The sequence below is a fragment of the Protomyctophum bolini genome (genome assembly GCF_963924005.1).
Source record: "Protomyctophum bolini genome assembly, chromosome: 7".
Classification (NCBI taxonomy): Eukaryota; Metazoa; Chordata; class Actinopteri; order Myctophiformes; family Myctophidae; genus Protomyctophum; species Protomyctophum bolini.
The window spans coordinates 46279429-46296741 of NC_137868.1; the positions used below are offsets into that span (position 1 = coordinate 46279429).

The window sequence follows — 17313 nt, forward strand, 5'->3', positions numbered from 1 at the left end:
CGCACTCACGCACGCACGCACACACGCACACACGCACTCACGCACGCACGCACGCACGCACGCACGCACGCACGCACGCACGCACACACACACACACACACACACACACACACACACACAGACACACAGACACGCACACCATGTGCAGTTTCATTTAAATTATCTACAGATTAGTGCTAGGAGGAAGCATTGCTCCGTTACTCCACCGAGTAGCAACAACATTTGTGTACATGTTTCTGTTGAAAATAAAATCAAAGTGTAGGCTACAGCATACATTGCCCAACTGGCGGCCCGGGGGCCACATGCGGCCCCCACCATGCATCACATAATGCGGCCCACAGGTTAATATCAGAATACTGATATATTTCAGCTGTTGCATTTCCAAACATGCAATATGACACGCATTTATATACTACTATTATTAAAATGTTATTATCTTTTTTTTGTGTCAAATCAATGTATTTGTGTTTAGTTCATAGAGTTTACATAACTATAACTAGATGCATTTGAAATTAATTATACAGGTTACTTATCAGGATTCCAATTCAAAAATAGCATAAACATAATTCAGGATTTTAATTAAAAGTTTCAAATATAGCAAACATAGCGACGCAATTTGAGCTTGTAGATCAGCTATTTTTGCTACAACAGAATGTGGCCCATCTGGAGAGATTTTGGAAATATAGTGGCCCTCTCCATCGTCAAAGTTTCCCACCCCTGGTGTACAGTGACATGAAAACATGCACATACCTATTCTGTGTAACTTTATCACAGGCTGCCTCAGCATGGCTCGCTGGTAGATCTGTTCTTGCTCCATTCTGTGTAACTTTATCACAGGCTGCTTCAGCATGGCTGCCTGGTAGATCTGTCCCTTCTCTGACAAAGCAGCTGAAAAGCTGTCGGACGACATCGCTCTTAAAACCCCCACATTGTTCACTTCCTTCGGTGCACTCTGATCCACTTTTGAGGACAGCTTTTACCGTCTGGGATGTGGCTGGCTAGCTAGCTGACCTGGTTATGGCCGTGAGGTCAATGGCTTGGCTCAGTGCTCTGCTCTGCTTTCTGACTAAACTCCACCCACTCTCCACCCACTCTCCACCCACTCTCCACCCACTCTCTGCCCACTGCTGCAGTGCTCACAGTGTCAAAGTGACCCCGTGCCTGCCTCTGCTGTACATGTTATTTATTTTGATTTCTAACCGTCATAAGATATTTCTTTATAATAGTACTGTATATTTGTATGTCTTTAAATGTTCTGATGTTCTGCCTGCCTGTCGCTAAACAATAGTTAGTTTGGATCATCTTAAAGTGGGTTGCTTTCTTTCTATTGTTTACCGTTTCTACAGTTTTGGCTCAGCACCAATGGAGGATGTGCGTTGCTTTTCTTACCTTGATTGACAGTATGCCGCTGGTTTCCTTGTATTGTCCTACGCAGTATGACTGTTGAACTGTTGCCTGTAACTATATTCTTTTTAAATGTTTTTTTATTGCGTCTTTCGCCTTTATTTATTTTTTTATAGAGGGACAGACAGTAGGCTGACAGGAAATGGGGGAGAGAGATGGGGGAGTGACATGCAGTAAAGGCCTGGTTCAGCATAAGTTTGAGGTTGTTTGTATGTGTGTGTGTGTGTGTGTGTGTGTGTGTGTGTGTGTGTGTGTGTGTGCGCGTGCGTGCGTGCGCGCGTGCGTGCGTGCGGCATTCAGCGTGAGTGCGTGTGCATGTATGCATGCCTGTGTGCCTGCATGCGTACACACCATTTTCTGTATTATAATTTTTTGTATGTGTGATACGTACAAAGTGCCATTAACATAGAATCCAATGATGTGCTTGTTTCTTTTTGCAGTTGCAATGTGCATGAACCATGACCCATTATATAATAGATAGTAAACTGATGTCAAACGTGTATTTAACTGCTTCCAGTACAAGAAGGAGCAACAACATCTAACACGTTGCATTCAAATAAAAATGCATACTGTAGCATATACTGTCATGAACGGACTTTACCATGACAAGAATGGGAGACGACACACAGGAGTAAATGCCAAAAAAGTATAAGTATTTATTTTAAACTAGTCAAATAATTAGAAATCATACTTAACAGTTGAAAGTGGGGTGTGAGTCATCAGTGGGATCAGTAGTGTATTGCATGTGTGGATGTCTGAAAGTGTGGTGTATGTGTAAGTGCAGCAACTTAGATCAAAACAAACTTAAAGGAGCAAAAACCAGACATTGTTCCCTAGGCAGGAGAGAGAGCCCAAATGGCCATGACCAGCCTGCTTAAATAGGGTGAGCCCAATTGGAGTCAGGTGTGCCTCCACATCTGGGCACACCCCTGCAGGCTGGTCCCCTCCTGCACATGAACAGAGAAACACCATTAACAGCAGACACAAACAGGATGGGTCATCACATCCCCCCCCATAAGAGCGGAGACCAAACAGGTACTCTGTAACTTTTAACTTTACAGTTATCCATCAATCATAGATACCTGACCCATCCTTCCAATCACCACCTCTGTAAACATGATACCTGCAGAAGCATTTGTAAGAGGGGTGAGTGACAGTAAATTGACATACAGGAACCAACCAGTATTATACAGTTCAACTGTAAATAGATCCGAGCACTAACCTAGAATGCACGATAGGGCGTCAGCCATTACATTTTCATGGCCTTTTATACGCCGGATGTCCAAAGGGTATGGGTGATAGGCACGATAAAAACGCTGTTTAATTGGCTTTGCATCTCCAATTTCAATATCGTGCCCTATCAAAGGTGTCCGTGATCGTGTGTCTGAAAATAGCAAAGGATAGCTATTAATCATAGAGACCAACTCATTCCTTTTTGTCTCATCCAATTGTCCAAGTACTTTGGGTAAAGCTTCAGAGTTGTTCAGGTGTACTTGTAACCCAGCCTCATCGGCCGGCCAATCTCCCCCTCCCTGAACCTCCCCCACTGAAGAACACCCAACCGTGCCTACGCACAATGAAGGCTCAACGCAAGGGACGTCACTGGAGTTTTGAGACGCCGACACCCGAGCACAGTATGGTTTCAACAGATTTATGACACAACCTAGAATTTCCTCTATGCCTCACAATCAAATAGTCCCGCTCAGAGACTTGCTTTTTCACTGTCAGTGGACCCATAACGCGCCTCTGAAAAGGAGATCCCACCATCGGCAAAACCTCAGTTTCCCCCGGTTGGGTACTTGTGTAAGACCGTAATGGGACCTGGGTAACCACATTTGGAGATTTAGCGCCAGCCCACACTTCATCCCCAGCCAAATCATTTCCAAGGATTATATCCACCCCTTCCACTGGTAACTCAGGGCGCACTCCCACCACCACCTCCCCACTGACCAACCCACAGACAATGCTCATTCTATGTAGGGGTACTGGAATTACCTGCATACCCATACCTCGCATTAAAACGAAATCGCCTGTGTCTGAAATGGAGGAGAATGGAATTAAGTCGTGACGGACAAAAGTATGTAATGCACCCGTATCTCTCAAGATGTTAACTTTAACTGCCCTTCCACCAGGCAATGATACAAAACCCTCTGAAAGGAATGCCGTGTACTCAGCCATAGGGTCACCCCCAGTGGAACATATGATATCAGAAACACCTTCCATGTTAACCATTAGCTGCGGTGAATGAACTGCCGGTGCAGCCAACGCGGACGGTTTGATTGTTGCACCACTTAACATCTTCTCTTTAGCTTTAAGAGCCAAACAATTTGCTTTCCAATGTCCACTTTTATGGCAAAAATGACAAACATTAGGATCGTCCTGTTTTCCGGAACCATGTTCAGACTTGGAAGGACTTGAATCCCCCTGCCCCCAAAACCACTTTCCTGTACGAACTGAACCACCAGACTGAGGCATACAGTCACCAACTACACTTTTGTGTGTTAAACAGTATTCGTCAGCCAAAACGGCAGCTTCCTGGGGGGTTTTCACTTTCCTCTCGGTTATATACGTAGCAATATTAACTGGCACACAGTTTTTGAATTGTTCCAGAGTAATCAACTCACGAAGCCCATTCAAGGTTTGGGGCCTTACCTGTGAGGACACATTGAAGGAGTAGAGTACGCTCAGCATCAGACCAACCCCTGGCTTCTGCCACACGTTCAAACAGTGAAAAGAAAAATCCGGATCTTTTTCTGAAAACTTGGGAAGTAATTTCAGGTTAGCACCAACATTAAACTGCTTTGATTCATGAATACTCCATTCCAACTTTTTAAATTCAGTTCTTTGCTTCATCCCTTCAATCTCTTTCTCATGTTCAAGTTTAATTTGAAGCAATTCCTTTTGTTGTTCAAAGGTTAATTGCCCTGAAGAAAAAGAAGAAGTTTTACCAGACCTCAATTCACCTGGGTCCTCATCCTCCGATGGGACCGCCTCCTCTGCTAATACAGCCTTTGCCACCAAACCGTCGATCAGAACTATCTTTACCCTAACCTTTGACTGTTTGGCACAAACAACGATGTTGTAGTGTTCTGCTAGTTTTAACAGCTGCTCTTTTTTGCATCTATCCAGCAGCTCCATAGACGGAGCCTGAACAAATTCTTCCACTACAGAACCCATTTTGTTTTTCAAAAAAAAAAAAAACAACAACACTGTGCCAAGGCTTTAACCAAAAGTAGCAAAAGACCCCAGCGCCCAACTCCCCTACCTAAACTGCCTAACAAAATCTGACTGACTGTCTCAACCCTAGACTTCAGTGGCCCTCCCGAGTCCCCCCCTCCAACAAGGGCCGCTCAGTGGTACCACCGCATTCCAGCTTTTGTGGAACACAGTCTAAACCCAGAAACAAAAAACAGTGAGCCCCATAGGGAGACCCACTGTTAAAAAGCTATCCGGGAGTTGGAACCCCAAGGACTAAAGCACTTTACAAACTCAAAACCCTGCACAGAGAGAACACAAACAAACAAAAAGTTCCTACTGCTCTCTCCCTCCCCCCAAACAAAATACCAATTCCCATGTGTGTCCCCCAAACACTTTGTTCCACTTAAGAACAAACAAACAAGCCAAGCCTAAGTTTATCAAACACTTGATAGAAAAACTCCAACAGGAGGTAACAACCAAATCTACCAACAACCTAGACTAGAGTGACGAGCCCCCATCTTGTCATGAACGGACTTTACCATGACAAGAATGGGAGACGACACACAGGAGTAAATGCCAAAAAAGTATAAGTATTTATTTTAAACTAGTCAAATAATTAGAAATCATACTTAACAGTTGAAAGTGGGGTGTGAGTCATCAGTGGGATCAGTAGTGTATTGCATGTGTGGATGTCTGAAAGTGTGGTGTATGTAGCAACTTAGATCAAAACAAACTTAAAGGAGCAAAAACCAGACATTGTTCCCTAGGCAGGAGAGAGAGCCCAAATGGCCATGACCAGCCTGCTTAAATAGGGTGAGCCCAATTGGAGTCAGGTGTGCCTCCTCATCTGGGCACACCCCTGCAGGCTGGTCCCCTCCTCCTGCACATGAACAGAGAAACAACATTAACAGCAGACACAAACAGGATGGGTCATCACAATACGTATAGGCCTACTGTATGAAATACATTTAAATGAAACGCGTCTTCCACAAGGTGTATTATATTCAAGGAGGAAAGGCCTGCAGCTTGCACCAGACAGGCTGAAGTGTGTATTTTAACATAATTTCTGTTCATATACAATCCCCCCTTATTTTTCATTTTAACATGTTACTCTCACAATGTTCCTAAACATTGTGAGAGGCCTGCACAGGCTTGCACAGCTGTGTGTATACACTCCTCTGCTTTCCAATCCTCTGCTTTCTTCAAGGTCTCGCTATCTATCTTGCCACAGTCATCAAATGGGCCAGTCAACGCTATACTGGTTCCAACCGGTTGCTGCCCAGTATCTCTGAACTTGTCATGTCAGGCCACACCCCCTTTGCTGATTTCATGTCTTTATATATGCAATGAATGTCCATCCTTTCTCATGTTCCCCCGATCTCTCCTTAAGAGAGGTCGTGATTTCATCACTCGTGCACGTTTTAATTTACTTTATAATAAATTGAACGTCGTCAGACCAGACTTCTCTCTTCTTGATTTATGCTCACACTGTGCTGAAAAGTTCCCTGGCACAACGTCTAGGCTAATTTTAAACCGCTAAAAAAAAACATACATTTTTAGACCAGTTTAAATTACGTCTAATAGCCGACTATATAGGCTATGTCTGGGTTTCCGCGGCTACCGTCCGACTATTGCTCAGTGGGTCCATATATGACCACAGATGCTAAATACAAAACAGACGACGGACATCAATGGACCATATATGCAGACCCCGGCCATCTTACCATATACAGTAAGTTAATGGCAAGGTGCCAACAAGGTGCAAAAACTTCCCATTACAGCCCATTCATCCAGACAGAAAAGTCCTATCTAATTGTATTACACAACGTCAAACTCGCCAACATTGCAGCTGTATACGAAAAGCTTGAATTATCCTCTTTCTATCCTCAAAGTGTTCTCTCAAGTAAGTAATCTAATCCTAACGCTGCATTTTTACTGCAGCGTCAGGATTAGGGTTATGCTTGATTTAGTTATTTCTCATCTTTCAGTTACAATACTTTCCCTGTGCAGTATAGCATTGCAAGTTATTTGAATGAGCAGCTATATAACTTTGTTAAACTCCATGCGGAATCCATGTGGGTCCTATGATGGGGACCAACGACGCGCGGATGTCCAAAGAACCCATGAACCTTTTTCTTCTGAGCTTCCAGGTCTGCCGCCATTTTATCAGCTCGTTCCTTTTCTTCGTTGGGACGCTAAAATAACACAGGCACTATTACACAACTCCATATAAAAACACCTTCTACACTTGGCACACGATATACATTCAATATCAATTCTTGGTGATGTATTCACACGCTCATGCACTATAAGGCTGTATCCTATAGCCCTGTTTTTAGGACTCGAACTTCGGCAGGAATTTTCGAGTGAACATTCGAGCCATTCGTTTAATTAATTAATAAAAAGATCCTATGGACTATCAGTGAAATAAGGGTTAAGTTCACAACGCGAACGAGTCCACGCGTCCTCGGGAAGGATTTAAGCACTTTTTTTTTGTGGCTTACGCCTTTTATTGTTTTTTTTTGAAGGGACAGACAGTAGGCTGACAGGAAACGGGAGAGAGATGGGGGAAGACATGCAGTAAAGGCCGTGTCGGGCTCGGGAGTCGAACCCGCGGCACACTGCGACTGGATTACCAGTCGGGTGCCCAGACGGTTACGCCACCGCCTGGGCTAAGCACAATTATGAATTACTCTTCATGTGCACCGCACTCTCACTATAGGTGCGTCCCCGGGAAGGATTTAAGCACAATTATTAATTACTCTTCATGTGCACCGCGCTCTCACTATAGGTGCGCTACCCGTTCAAAACATATCAAAATAACGGTAGTGGGTCGCACACCTGCAAGACTTCAGTTCAAATTGTTTATTCCATATTTGAACAGGGACAAACGTTTCGGCTATCATGTTTTCTCATGCCAATAAAGCCCTTTGAATTGAATTGTGTCGTCACTTGAAGTACGTCTGTCACACCGATAGCCGAAATGTTTGTCCCTGTTCAAATATGAAATAAACAATTTGAACAGTCTTGGTGTGTGCGACCCACTAGCATTATTTTTAACACAATTATTAATAACATCTAAATCTTATAAAAGCCTATATAAATCCAAAAGGGTATTTAATAAGACAAGATATTTCCAACAGTGGGATTTATTGCACAAGTCGTTTCTTATAAGAAATACAAGCAGCAATGAATGCAGATATAGCCTGCATGAAACAACAGCAGTTAAATGAATAGGCCCAAGGCATATGTGACTTTTTTTCGTTGCAAAATGTAAAATAAAAACCAATACCAAACCAAACAAACCAATAAAACCATGCAGAAAATGAATAAACAAACGAATCAAACAAATAGCTGCTACAGCTTGAAACATTGATAAAAATAAACGACTTTTAAAATAACAAGTAACATTTTAAAGAGAGGGAACGAAATAGCTCTTGAGCCTTCTATAAATCAAAGAAATAAAACATTCACACTCGCTCAAGTCGGCCCTCAAGCAGCCTGCCTAATTGCGTATTGCATACAGCCCTAGTAGGGCTGTATGCAATACGCAATTAGGCAGGCTTAGCACACAATATGAAGATTGTGTAGGGCTGCCCTATACAATCTTCATATTGTGTGCTAAGCAGACTAGTATATTCACATTCTCGGGGAGAAGACTGCTCCTTCTCTTGTTTACGATATATCCCGCGGTGGAAAATCCGATGGCGTGGAAGTGGCGGGGATACAAAGACAACGTTTTGCTGCTTTTGCGAGTATTGGGAAGCGGTTACAGTTTTCCTTCCACCACGCTAGCGGCCCGGACTTCGCGTTGGACTTTTCCTGAAGGTAACGTAGCGGTTCATCTCTTGTTTGTTCGAAATTGATCAAAGCTCTGCACAGGGTGAGATAAAAACAGGAAAGACATTGAACACAAGGCGATACCAGTATAGGCCAGCCACATATAGGCTATACTTACATTTGTTAAATGAGAAGCCAGATTTGTCGTGCCACCGCAGAATGATGTCCTTGTAACATATTTGACACACAGCCTTTGTTCTATCATCCGTCAATAAGTAGTACTTCCATACTGGAGATTTCTTCCCACATGATGCCGACATGCTTGCTACTTCTTGCTAGCTTCTTCAAAGTTCAAATTCAAGTTAATTTCCGCATTTATACCCCTCCTCACGACTCGTCATCAATCATCATCATTGACTGTGTACGTGCGTGATTCGTGTATGTGTTTGTCTGTCTCCTGCTGTCATGCAGGAGTCGGACTTTCAAATTATTGTAAACACAACATGAACATAGTGCTTTTATTATGCAATATGCATATCGAATTATCGCCAAGATATATTTCCGAGTTAATAAAAAAGGAAAATAATAATATTTATACATATTTTTTTAATATATTTTTTTAAATAAATAAAATCAAATAAAAACGAATGGTTCAAGCCCATTAATTAAGATTCGAGTGGCAACCCTAACGAGCGAACATTCGAACCTTGAATGTTTGGGGACAGCCTTATCATGCACACACATGCGCATGCACACACACACACACACACACACACACACGCACACACACACACACACACACACGCTTTTTGAATGACCTTCCGATCCTTAGGCTACGTATCTTCTTTAGGTTAAAAAAAAATGAAACCAGCAGAAGATCTAAAAGAACATTTCATATCATCACTTACTTTGAAGAACATGTTCATCGCATGTTCCATCTTCAGCTGAGTTATCATATTCTGCAGTTCCTCCAGTTTCCTCCTCATGGCCTCTTTCTCTCTATCTGCCTGCTCCAAGTACATTTTCATCTCTGTAGGAAACCAATGACACAGCATTCAACAGAAAAACACTGTCACACCCTACAAAGTCGGGATTGTACCTCTACAGTATGTCCCATCAGCCCTGAGTTTCCTCAACCATAACCATAACCACTAGGGGGTGTAACGATATAGTAACTGCATCGATTTTCGAAGTACTGTATTTCAAAATGAAAACAGCAACTACTTCATGTATTGTATCGTTTGGCAATGGAAATACATTTTGTGTATGGTATATAGCAATTTACTTAATTAGAAAAATGTCAAGTATTTTAAATAGTTACTGTATCGATTTCAAATCATTGAAAGTATAAGCTTGATTGATTTACTGACTGACTTTACCTTTTTCTCTCTTCTGTCCTGCAGTGAGGCTTTTATCTGCTGCCAGTATGGCCTTGCCGACGACCTCCTTCTCATCCAGGTATGTCTTCAGCGTCTCCTCAGCCTGGAGACACACACACACACACACACACACACACACACACACACACACACACACACACACACACACACACAATTAGCCTACACCTCATCACCAGTATATGGTTACATTAATTAACATTCTCTGACTCAGACAAGAAGTTGTCAGGAATCTGACTCACCTTGACTCCTCTGCCATCTTTACATCTGTATGCATCAGTCATCTCCTTTAGGTCCTGGCTGAACGTCTCAGATCCTCCAGGGACCGAGTACAGACCAGCTCCCACGTTGTCCTCCAGGGATTTAAAGACTTGTTGGATGATTTTTTCACATGCCTTCCTGGACTCGTTGACGTTCTTCTCACACATCTGATCATATTCCTCCTGAAGTACACTCTAAAAAAACACAGTGGTAACAATGAACATGCATATATTCACAAATGGGTTAATTTGTAGTGTGCAGAGTGTGCTCCAAAGTGTATTACACAGTCCTAAGGTCTTATGTACGTCGGATAGGGTCAACAACAGTCAACAACAGTCAACAACCAAACCGAGATTTCTAATTTTAAATCACACCCGTGTGAAGTGAGGGGCGCTCTTATCATCTTCATGACGTAAACTAGACACTATGACGTAAAATTGTCCATTCATTAATTGTCAATGGGAATTTAATGTTTGTGTAGGACAAAGTATTTACACCAAATAAACATACACAAAACAAACATATATGTATATGGGCCTTTACAAATACAAGTGGGAGGGGCTCCTACAGTGGAAAGAGAAGAGACAGGAACGGTGAATACCGAGAAGCCACTATACAAGGGATTGCAGTTAAACAACTGCAGTCCCGTGTACTAGACATGGGACTCAAAAGCACAATCATTTTGACTAGATAGGCTTTTGAGGATTTTTTGCATTTGTGTTGCATAAAGTGCACAGAAACACAATATGAAAATAATGGATGATATGATTCCCAACACATACCCCAAGCTGCTTCTGGTATCGATGGTTGTCGTCTTTGAAAGAACGTTTTGTGAAGAGTGCCAGGGCTTCTTTTAGACTGGACGAATGGATTACAAACAGCTCCTCCAAGGTGTTGGTGGGGAGGCATACCGACTGCATTCTCTGTCCATAGAGGACCCGGGCCTGCTCAACAGCTTTGCCATTCTCAATCTCAGCCAGTGCCTTCACAGCATTTTCCAGACAGGGAACCTCTCCACTACGGATGGCTTCCGCGTATGTCTCTGCCAGCAGACCAAGCACTGTGGAAGATAGACCCATTCAGCAAGTGTGTTCAACTATAGTCATGATAGAGATTTTTGCAATGATGTATATGCCAGACAAAAGTCAGATGCTAATTTCATTATCAACCTACAACAATCAAAATAGGTTCCAATACGTCAGTGTGGTACGTCTGTATACCGAATATTATGTGTTATAGAAGTTTATACAAGTTTTTAAAATATTTATATAATATACAAATATCTTCCTCACAATAAACACTTGATTTAATTGTCAGAATGCAAAGTGAACACAGGTAGCAGATTTATTTAAATCCCTCAAATGCTGTTGACTGACAGAAATGCCAGACACTCAGTGGCTGCAGTGTACATTCAATATTTTAATCCCACTTACTTCTGCCTGTGACCTTTATGCCGTATCTGAGAGTCTTGGTGTCAGACTTGGTATAGATGTGTTCAGTGAACTTGTTGGCCTGTTCAACAAAGTCTTCATCCAGGTCATCATCAGTAATTTTCTCCAATTGTTTCATTATCTTGGATTTGGCCGGTCTCTCAAACACAAAACAATGGCGAGACAAGAAGAATTTCCGAAGGCAGGCACGGGGTTCGTTATACTGCTGATTCTCTTGACCTTTGACAAAATGAAACAAATACAGAAAACAATACATTTTAGTGTAAATAACGTCTGATGCCTAGATTACATTTTTGGAAATTTCAATTACGATGTATTCAAATAATTTGTGAAAACCTTGTTTCTCCCTGAGGACGTGTTCCAGGTACTCGTCTTCTGTTATATATATCCCATCAATCTCCAGCTCGAGTGCAAAATCTCGCACAGCCCACACAAGGGAGGGAAGGAAACCTACATATGTACTATCATCATTCTCATCCTCATTGGACTTAACTCTGATGTTCTTTGTCAGTTCTGTCACATATCTGTAAGGGGTGGTGTTAAGGTACTTGGACTGGAAAAGACTATTCTAATTGAAAACATGCCAAATATAGGACTCAATAGTCCCAGACATAATGTGAGTGAACACATATAATAATAAAGAGGGAATAATGAGTGAATAATGTGAAGGATACTGAAGGTTCTCCAGGGATTTGTTATCAATGACACCCATGCTGTTGTAGACCAGGGTGCTGCTGAGCAGAACTGCCATGGCAAAGATCCAGTTGTCATTCTTCATATTTCCCTGAAAGCCCAATAAATTATTTGGACGTCATTTGTAATGAGATTAATGTAAAACTTGATTATTTATAATGATAAAATGCAACATGATTTGAACATGAATGATTGAAACAAAATGGTGTCTCACCTTCTCAGAATCTCCCAGTCCCTCTGTATCCAGCAGCACCAGAGTGTGGTCAGTCTTTCTGGGGTGAGGTACACACCACATCCAGATGCCCTTTGTCTTGGATTGGACGGTGTGTCCCAGAGGGAATCCTTGAGGATGGAATGATATGGGACAATAACGAACCAAAACTAGAAAATATATTTCCTGAAGAAACAGTGTGGGCTCGAGTAGCTCTCTACTCGATGATGGCGTGTTGACCCACATGACATCACAGCACCCCCCATCTGCCTTCCTATTGGTTGACCCATATCAGAGCCATAGAGTAAGACAGAGTTGCGATATCTTAAATCCCTTTATTTTAGAATGTTTTTAGTAATAGCACAACATAAACATTACAGACACTGTCACTCTCCAGGGCTGCATGAATAGCACTCGAGCCCTCAGTCTTCTGATGCCTCAATGTCGTAAATCTGTCTTAAGCGTTATTCATAGTATGGATTTTCGGTGGTGGGGTGACCACCGAACTACAACATGACATCACGAGCCGCAGTGAAGAGCAAACCACCGCCACCGCCCCAGCCCTTCTTTCTGTTTTTACTCACCACCGCTCAACGTTATTTCAGCTCCGGTGGTCACCTCACCGCCGAAAATCCAGACTATGAATGAGTCTTTACTCTATGGCTCTGACCCACATGACGTCACAGCCCAGAGGGCAAACGGCCCCGGGAATAATTACGGTAACTCGCTATACTCAAGCACATTCAATATATTTCAACTAGAATCTCTTTTTATGCTGAGTCTTAAAAGGAAAATGCCAAATTAGATTGATCTGTACTAGGATGTTATTTGGGGACTTTGGAACACATACTGTATCATGAGTTTACCATGTGTCTTATAATGAAAAAGCTCACCATTGTTTGCCCCAGTCAGCCTGTTCATGAGGTAGGACTTTCCGGATAGGAACATGCCCACTACTGACACCACGACCACTTTCTGCTCGATCTGCTGTAAAATCTCCAGGCTACTGGGAACCATACGGAGACTCCCTTCACTGTCACTCTCTATCAGACATACTGGCTTCTTCATTGATGCCATGACGGTCACTGCTAGTGGAGAAAACACAAACAACACAGAGGGACATGAGGATAATAATGGGGTACAGGCTTTAGTTTATACATACTATTGGTCCGACTGTCATTAGACCGACAACTTACCTCAAACCCTAACCTAACCCTAAACGCAAGCACGGGAGCAGCGCATGTTCGACCGCTGTTTCCGCATGTACGCGTGTTGTGTATTGGCGCCCAGACATATAGGCATTATACAGTAGGCATATATATATATATAGATAAATAGAGTTGGGGACACACTCTGGGATAGATATGGGGAGAGACTCAGTAACCTGACTGCCTCCAACTAAAACAGTGGGAGGAACTCAAAGTGGGTATGCAGAAGAGACCATGACCACCCCCTGCCCTAGGCTTTTCCCCTTTGGAGAGAGAGAGAAAGCCTTTCATCTTTAGTATGTTATAATTGTTTGATCAAGTCATGAATACACATATAGGACACCTGTACTTACATCCACAACATAAGACCTGATTGATATGACATGTAGTTCACATCTAGTAGAAATTGTCGGTTAGGTGAAGGATATAGGTATGTCACCAAATAAGCCATGATGTGAGAAGCTGATACATAAGAGGGTCTATTATGGCCAGGGTCATACAGGTCAGAGAGCCGGAGGAGATGAGGACAAAGCTGAGTTTGGGCGAGGTGACTCAGGCAGTTTGGACCCATATATCATAGCCATATGTCCGGACTGGGTTCAGCACCAGGGCAGGAGAGTCGTTAAGAGCACACACACCTCTGACACACAAGAACACCAATGAAAGTCTACTCACATGCACGTACATGCACTAAGTGGAAACTGGACAATTGAATGTGTATATTAACTGTGCATCGTGGTGAGAACTCACTTGCAAGGATGCATTCCGCCTTGTATGTCATATGATTTCGGCTAATCTAAATAAACTATGATATTGGAAGCTAATGGATGTGCCTGGATTCTCGATCTGTTCTACTGAAACCTGCAAGGTATATTCTCCACCATTATGGCATTATCCATATTTAATTTACTACACGCGGCTATACCTAAATAAATGATTATTGTAACGCCCAAATACGAGACCTATACTTTAGGCAATGCCGGTGGCCGATGGCCAGGAATAAAAGTTTAGAGTAGACGTGTGATTTTCTCAAGAATCTCAGAGACAAACATTGTACTTTTAATCCACTACAATTCTTTGAAAACTTTAGTTACTACTTCAATTTTGATTAGAAAACCAAATCAGCCCACATTTCAGCCATTTGAAAATAGCAGATCTACGTACAAGCTCACAATGTCTCGCATCGCGGCACTTTGATCTGCTACAGGCGGCTAGGCCTACTCTCATTGATGATGCACTCTCTTCAAGTTGCTCTGTAAAAGACCATCTGCTCAATGTAACACGTGGTGTCTGATCGTATGCAACCATCTGCCTATACTGTTACTGTGAGAGCAATGGTAGACTAGGCAGGATTTCAAGAAAAAAATGCTATAATTCTAAATTGTCATAAATTAACACTGAGACAGTCCTGTGTGAACAGGGTCACACGTTCTGGTCTCAATGTAAGTGGTCTCAGAGTCTTACCTGCTTCAGATGTAGGTGTGGAGACACAGAGGAAGTAGACAGGTTATGAAGTTTAATCACCAAGGACCTCGTCGCAGCTCACTGACCTCTCTGCTGTCTACTGGTTCTTTTATACAGTATACTGGCCAATCAGAGGCCTAGCCAGCTACAGCCAGAGGGGGGCAGTTTCCCGCCCACTTTGCTGAAAGTGGTAGAAAGTAACAAAGTTACTTTGAGCTACTTTTACTTTAGCTTGAGTATTTTCATTCTTCAATAGTTTATACTTCTACTACACTACAACTGAGAGGCAAATGTGTTACGTTTACTCCACTACAAGTATTTGAAAACTTATTTTTTGTAAAATTATTATTACAAAACAGGCTACATCAGGGGTGCCCAGAAAGGTAGATTGCGATGATCACAAAGGCTGTGCAGGTAGATCACATGACATGCCCCTAAATAATATTTAATTTAAATATATTAAAAAGGGGCATCTGCCACTCAAATTAATGTGACTTAAAGCAGTGGTTCCCAAACTTTTTCATGTCAAGGACCCCCAAATTGACACTTTAGGCCCCCATTTGAAAATATATGCCAAGGGCCCCCATAAGAGAAGGTTCTGGCAGTGATTTTCAACCATTTTCATTTCAAGGACCCCCAGTTTGACCTGAATTAGGCTACGGTCCCCCATTTCTATCTCGGGGACCCCCAATTTATATCGTAAAATCAAAGTTAATTCAACTCTGATAGAGTGTACAAATGGAACCAAATGGACCCGTTCCTACTGTATGACTATCATTTAGCTGGGGACAAACATCGGTATAGCATTACAAATTAAACACAAAAAATCCCTACTTAACCACAAACAAATCATTAACAAAAAAAACCCTATACCCATTCCATTGCCCCCCTCTATTACCCATTCCAAGTGCATTTGTACTGTATGTAACGCCATTGCCGCTATTCCAAAGCCCCCTCGGGTACATATTACTTGCGCAAGCAGAGCGCGCAAGTAATCATTTCGCTTGGTCTCTTCGAAGTGAAGCCAAGTTTTCTTCAACCGTAAGTCTGTGCCTGGTTTGCTGGGACTAGTTACAAGTTACAAGTTACAACATTACGTCATATACACACCATGTACTCTGGTCCCAGTTCTCAACGATGACGTAATGTTGTAACTGGTCCCAGCAAACCAGGCACAAACCTACGGTTGAAAAAAACTTGGCTTCACTTTTTGGAACCAAGTAACCACAGTATACTGCTAATCAAATTACAACTACATACTCTGTATGTAGTTGTAACTAGAACAACTACATACAGTCTGTGCCTGGTTTGCTGGGACTAGTTACAAGTTACAACATTACGTCATATACACACCATGTACTCTGGTCCTAGTTCACAACGATGACGTAATGTTGTAACTGGTCCCAGCAAACCAGGCACAAACCTACGGTTGAAAAAAACTTGGCTTCACTTTTTGGAACCAAGTAACCACAGTATACTGCTAATCAAATTACAACTACATACTCTGTATGTAGTTGTAATGTGATTTGTAATTTGTAAATCTGTGCCTGGTCTGCTGGGACCAGACTACACAGATGACCATATCTCTTACGTCATCACTGAGAGCTAGTCATAAATATACACACCGTGTACTCTGGTCCCAGCTCTCAACGATGACGTAATGTGGTATCTGGTGGGACCAGATTACACAGCTGACCATTTCTCTTACGTCATCACTGAGATACAAATCCAACTACAGATTTCGGAAGTATTTTAGATCATGTATATTTCAACAAATTTGAAAGTATTATTACAGAAATTGAAGTTAGAGACACATATTACTCTGATCATGATTTAGTATTAATATCACTATAGTACAAAATTAAATACATTTAAAACAATTGACAATTTACAATAAGTAATAAAATAATTATACTGTATAATATATTTTAATTCAGTTTATATACCTTTTCTTTTTCATCACATATCAATGATTCATTTTTCTGTAAAAAAGTAGTTAGGTAGCAAATAGTTACACGTAATGATTATACATTTCAAACGTTCCTTCACAGACATACTGAGATGTGATAGTTTCCAGCGGTCGAAAGTACTTGCGCACTCTGCTTGCGCACTAGTAGGCCATTTATGGCCTACTAGTGTGCAACAAGCAAGTATGCACTCGGCAGAGTGCAGTTCTAGTTTAAACTATTTTCAGCATTATTTGTGTGGATCTTGTTGAGCTGGTCGTTTTGGAAGTAGCTCTCACG

The 17313-nt window shown here is 42.0% G+C and overlaps 1 protein-coding gene across 1 annotated transcript; it reads right to left on the reverse strand.

Annotated features, from left to right (window-relative positions):
• Window positions 1-2303: 2303 nt before the first annotated feature.
• LOC308318763 (guanylate-binding protein 1-like) lies at window positions 2304-14384 on the reverse strand (the record flags this gene model as incomplete). Its single annotated transcript, XM_080768392.1, has 12 exons — window positions 2304-2351; window positions 4057-4113; window positions 9291-9412; window positions 9762-9864; window positions 10022-10234; window positions 10823-11100; window positions 11474-11630; window positions 11946-12015; window positions 12166-12275; window positions 12399-12526; window positions 13289-13483; window positions 14354-14384. 12 exons carry the CDS (start codon window positions 14382-14384, stop codon window positions 2304-2306), a joined length of 1512 nt encoding a protein of 503 aa, XP_080624518.1.
• Between the last annotated feature and the right edge of the window lie 2929 nt (window positions 14385-17313).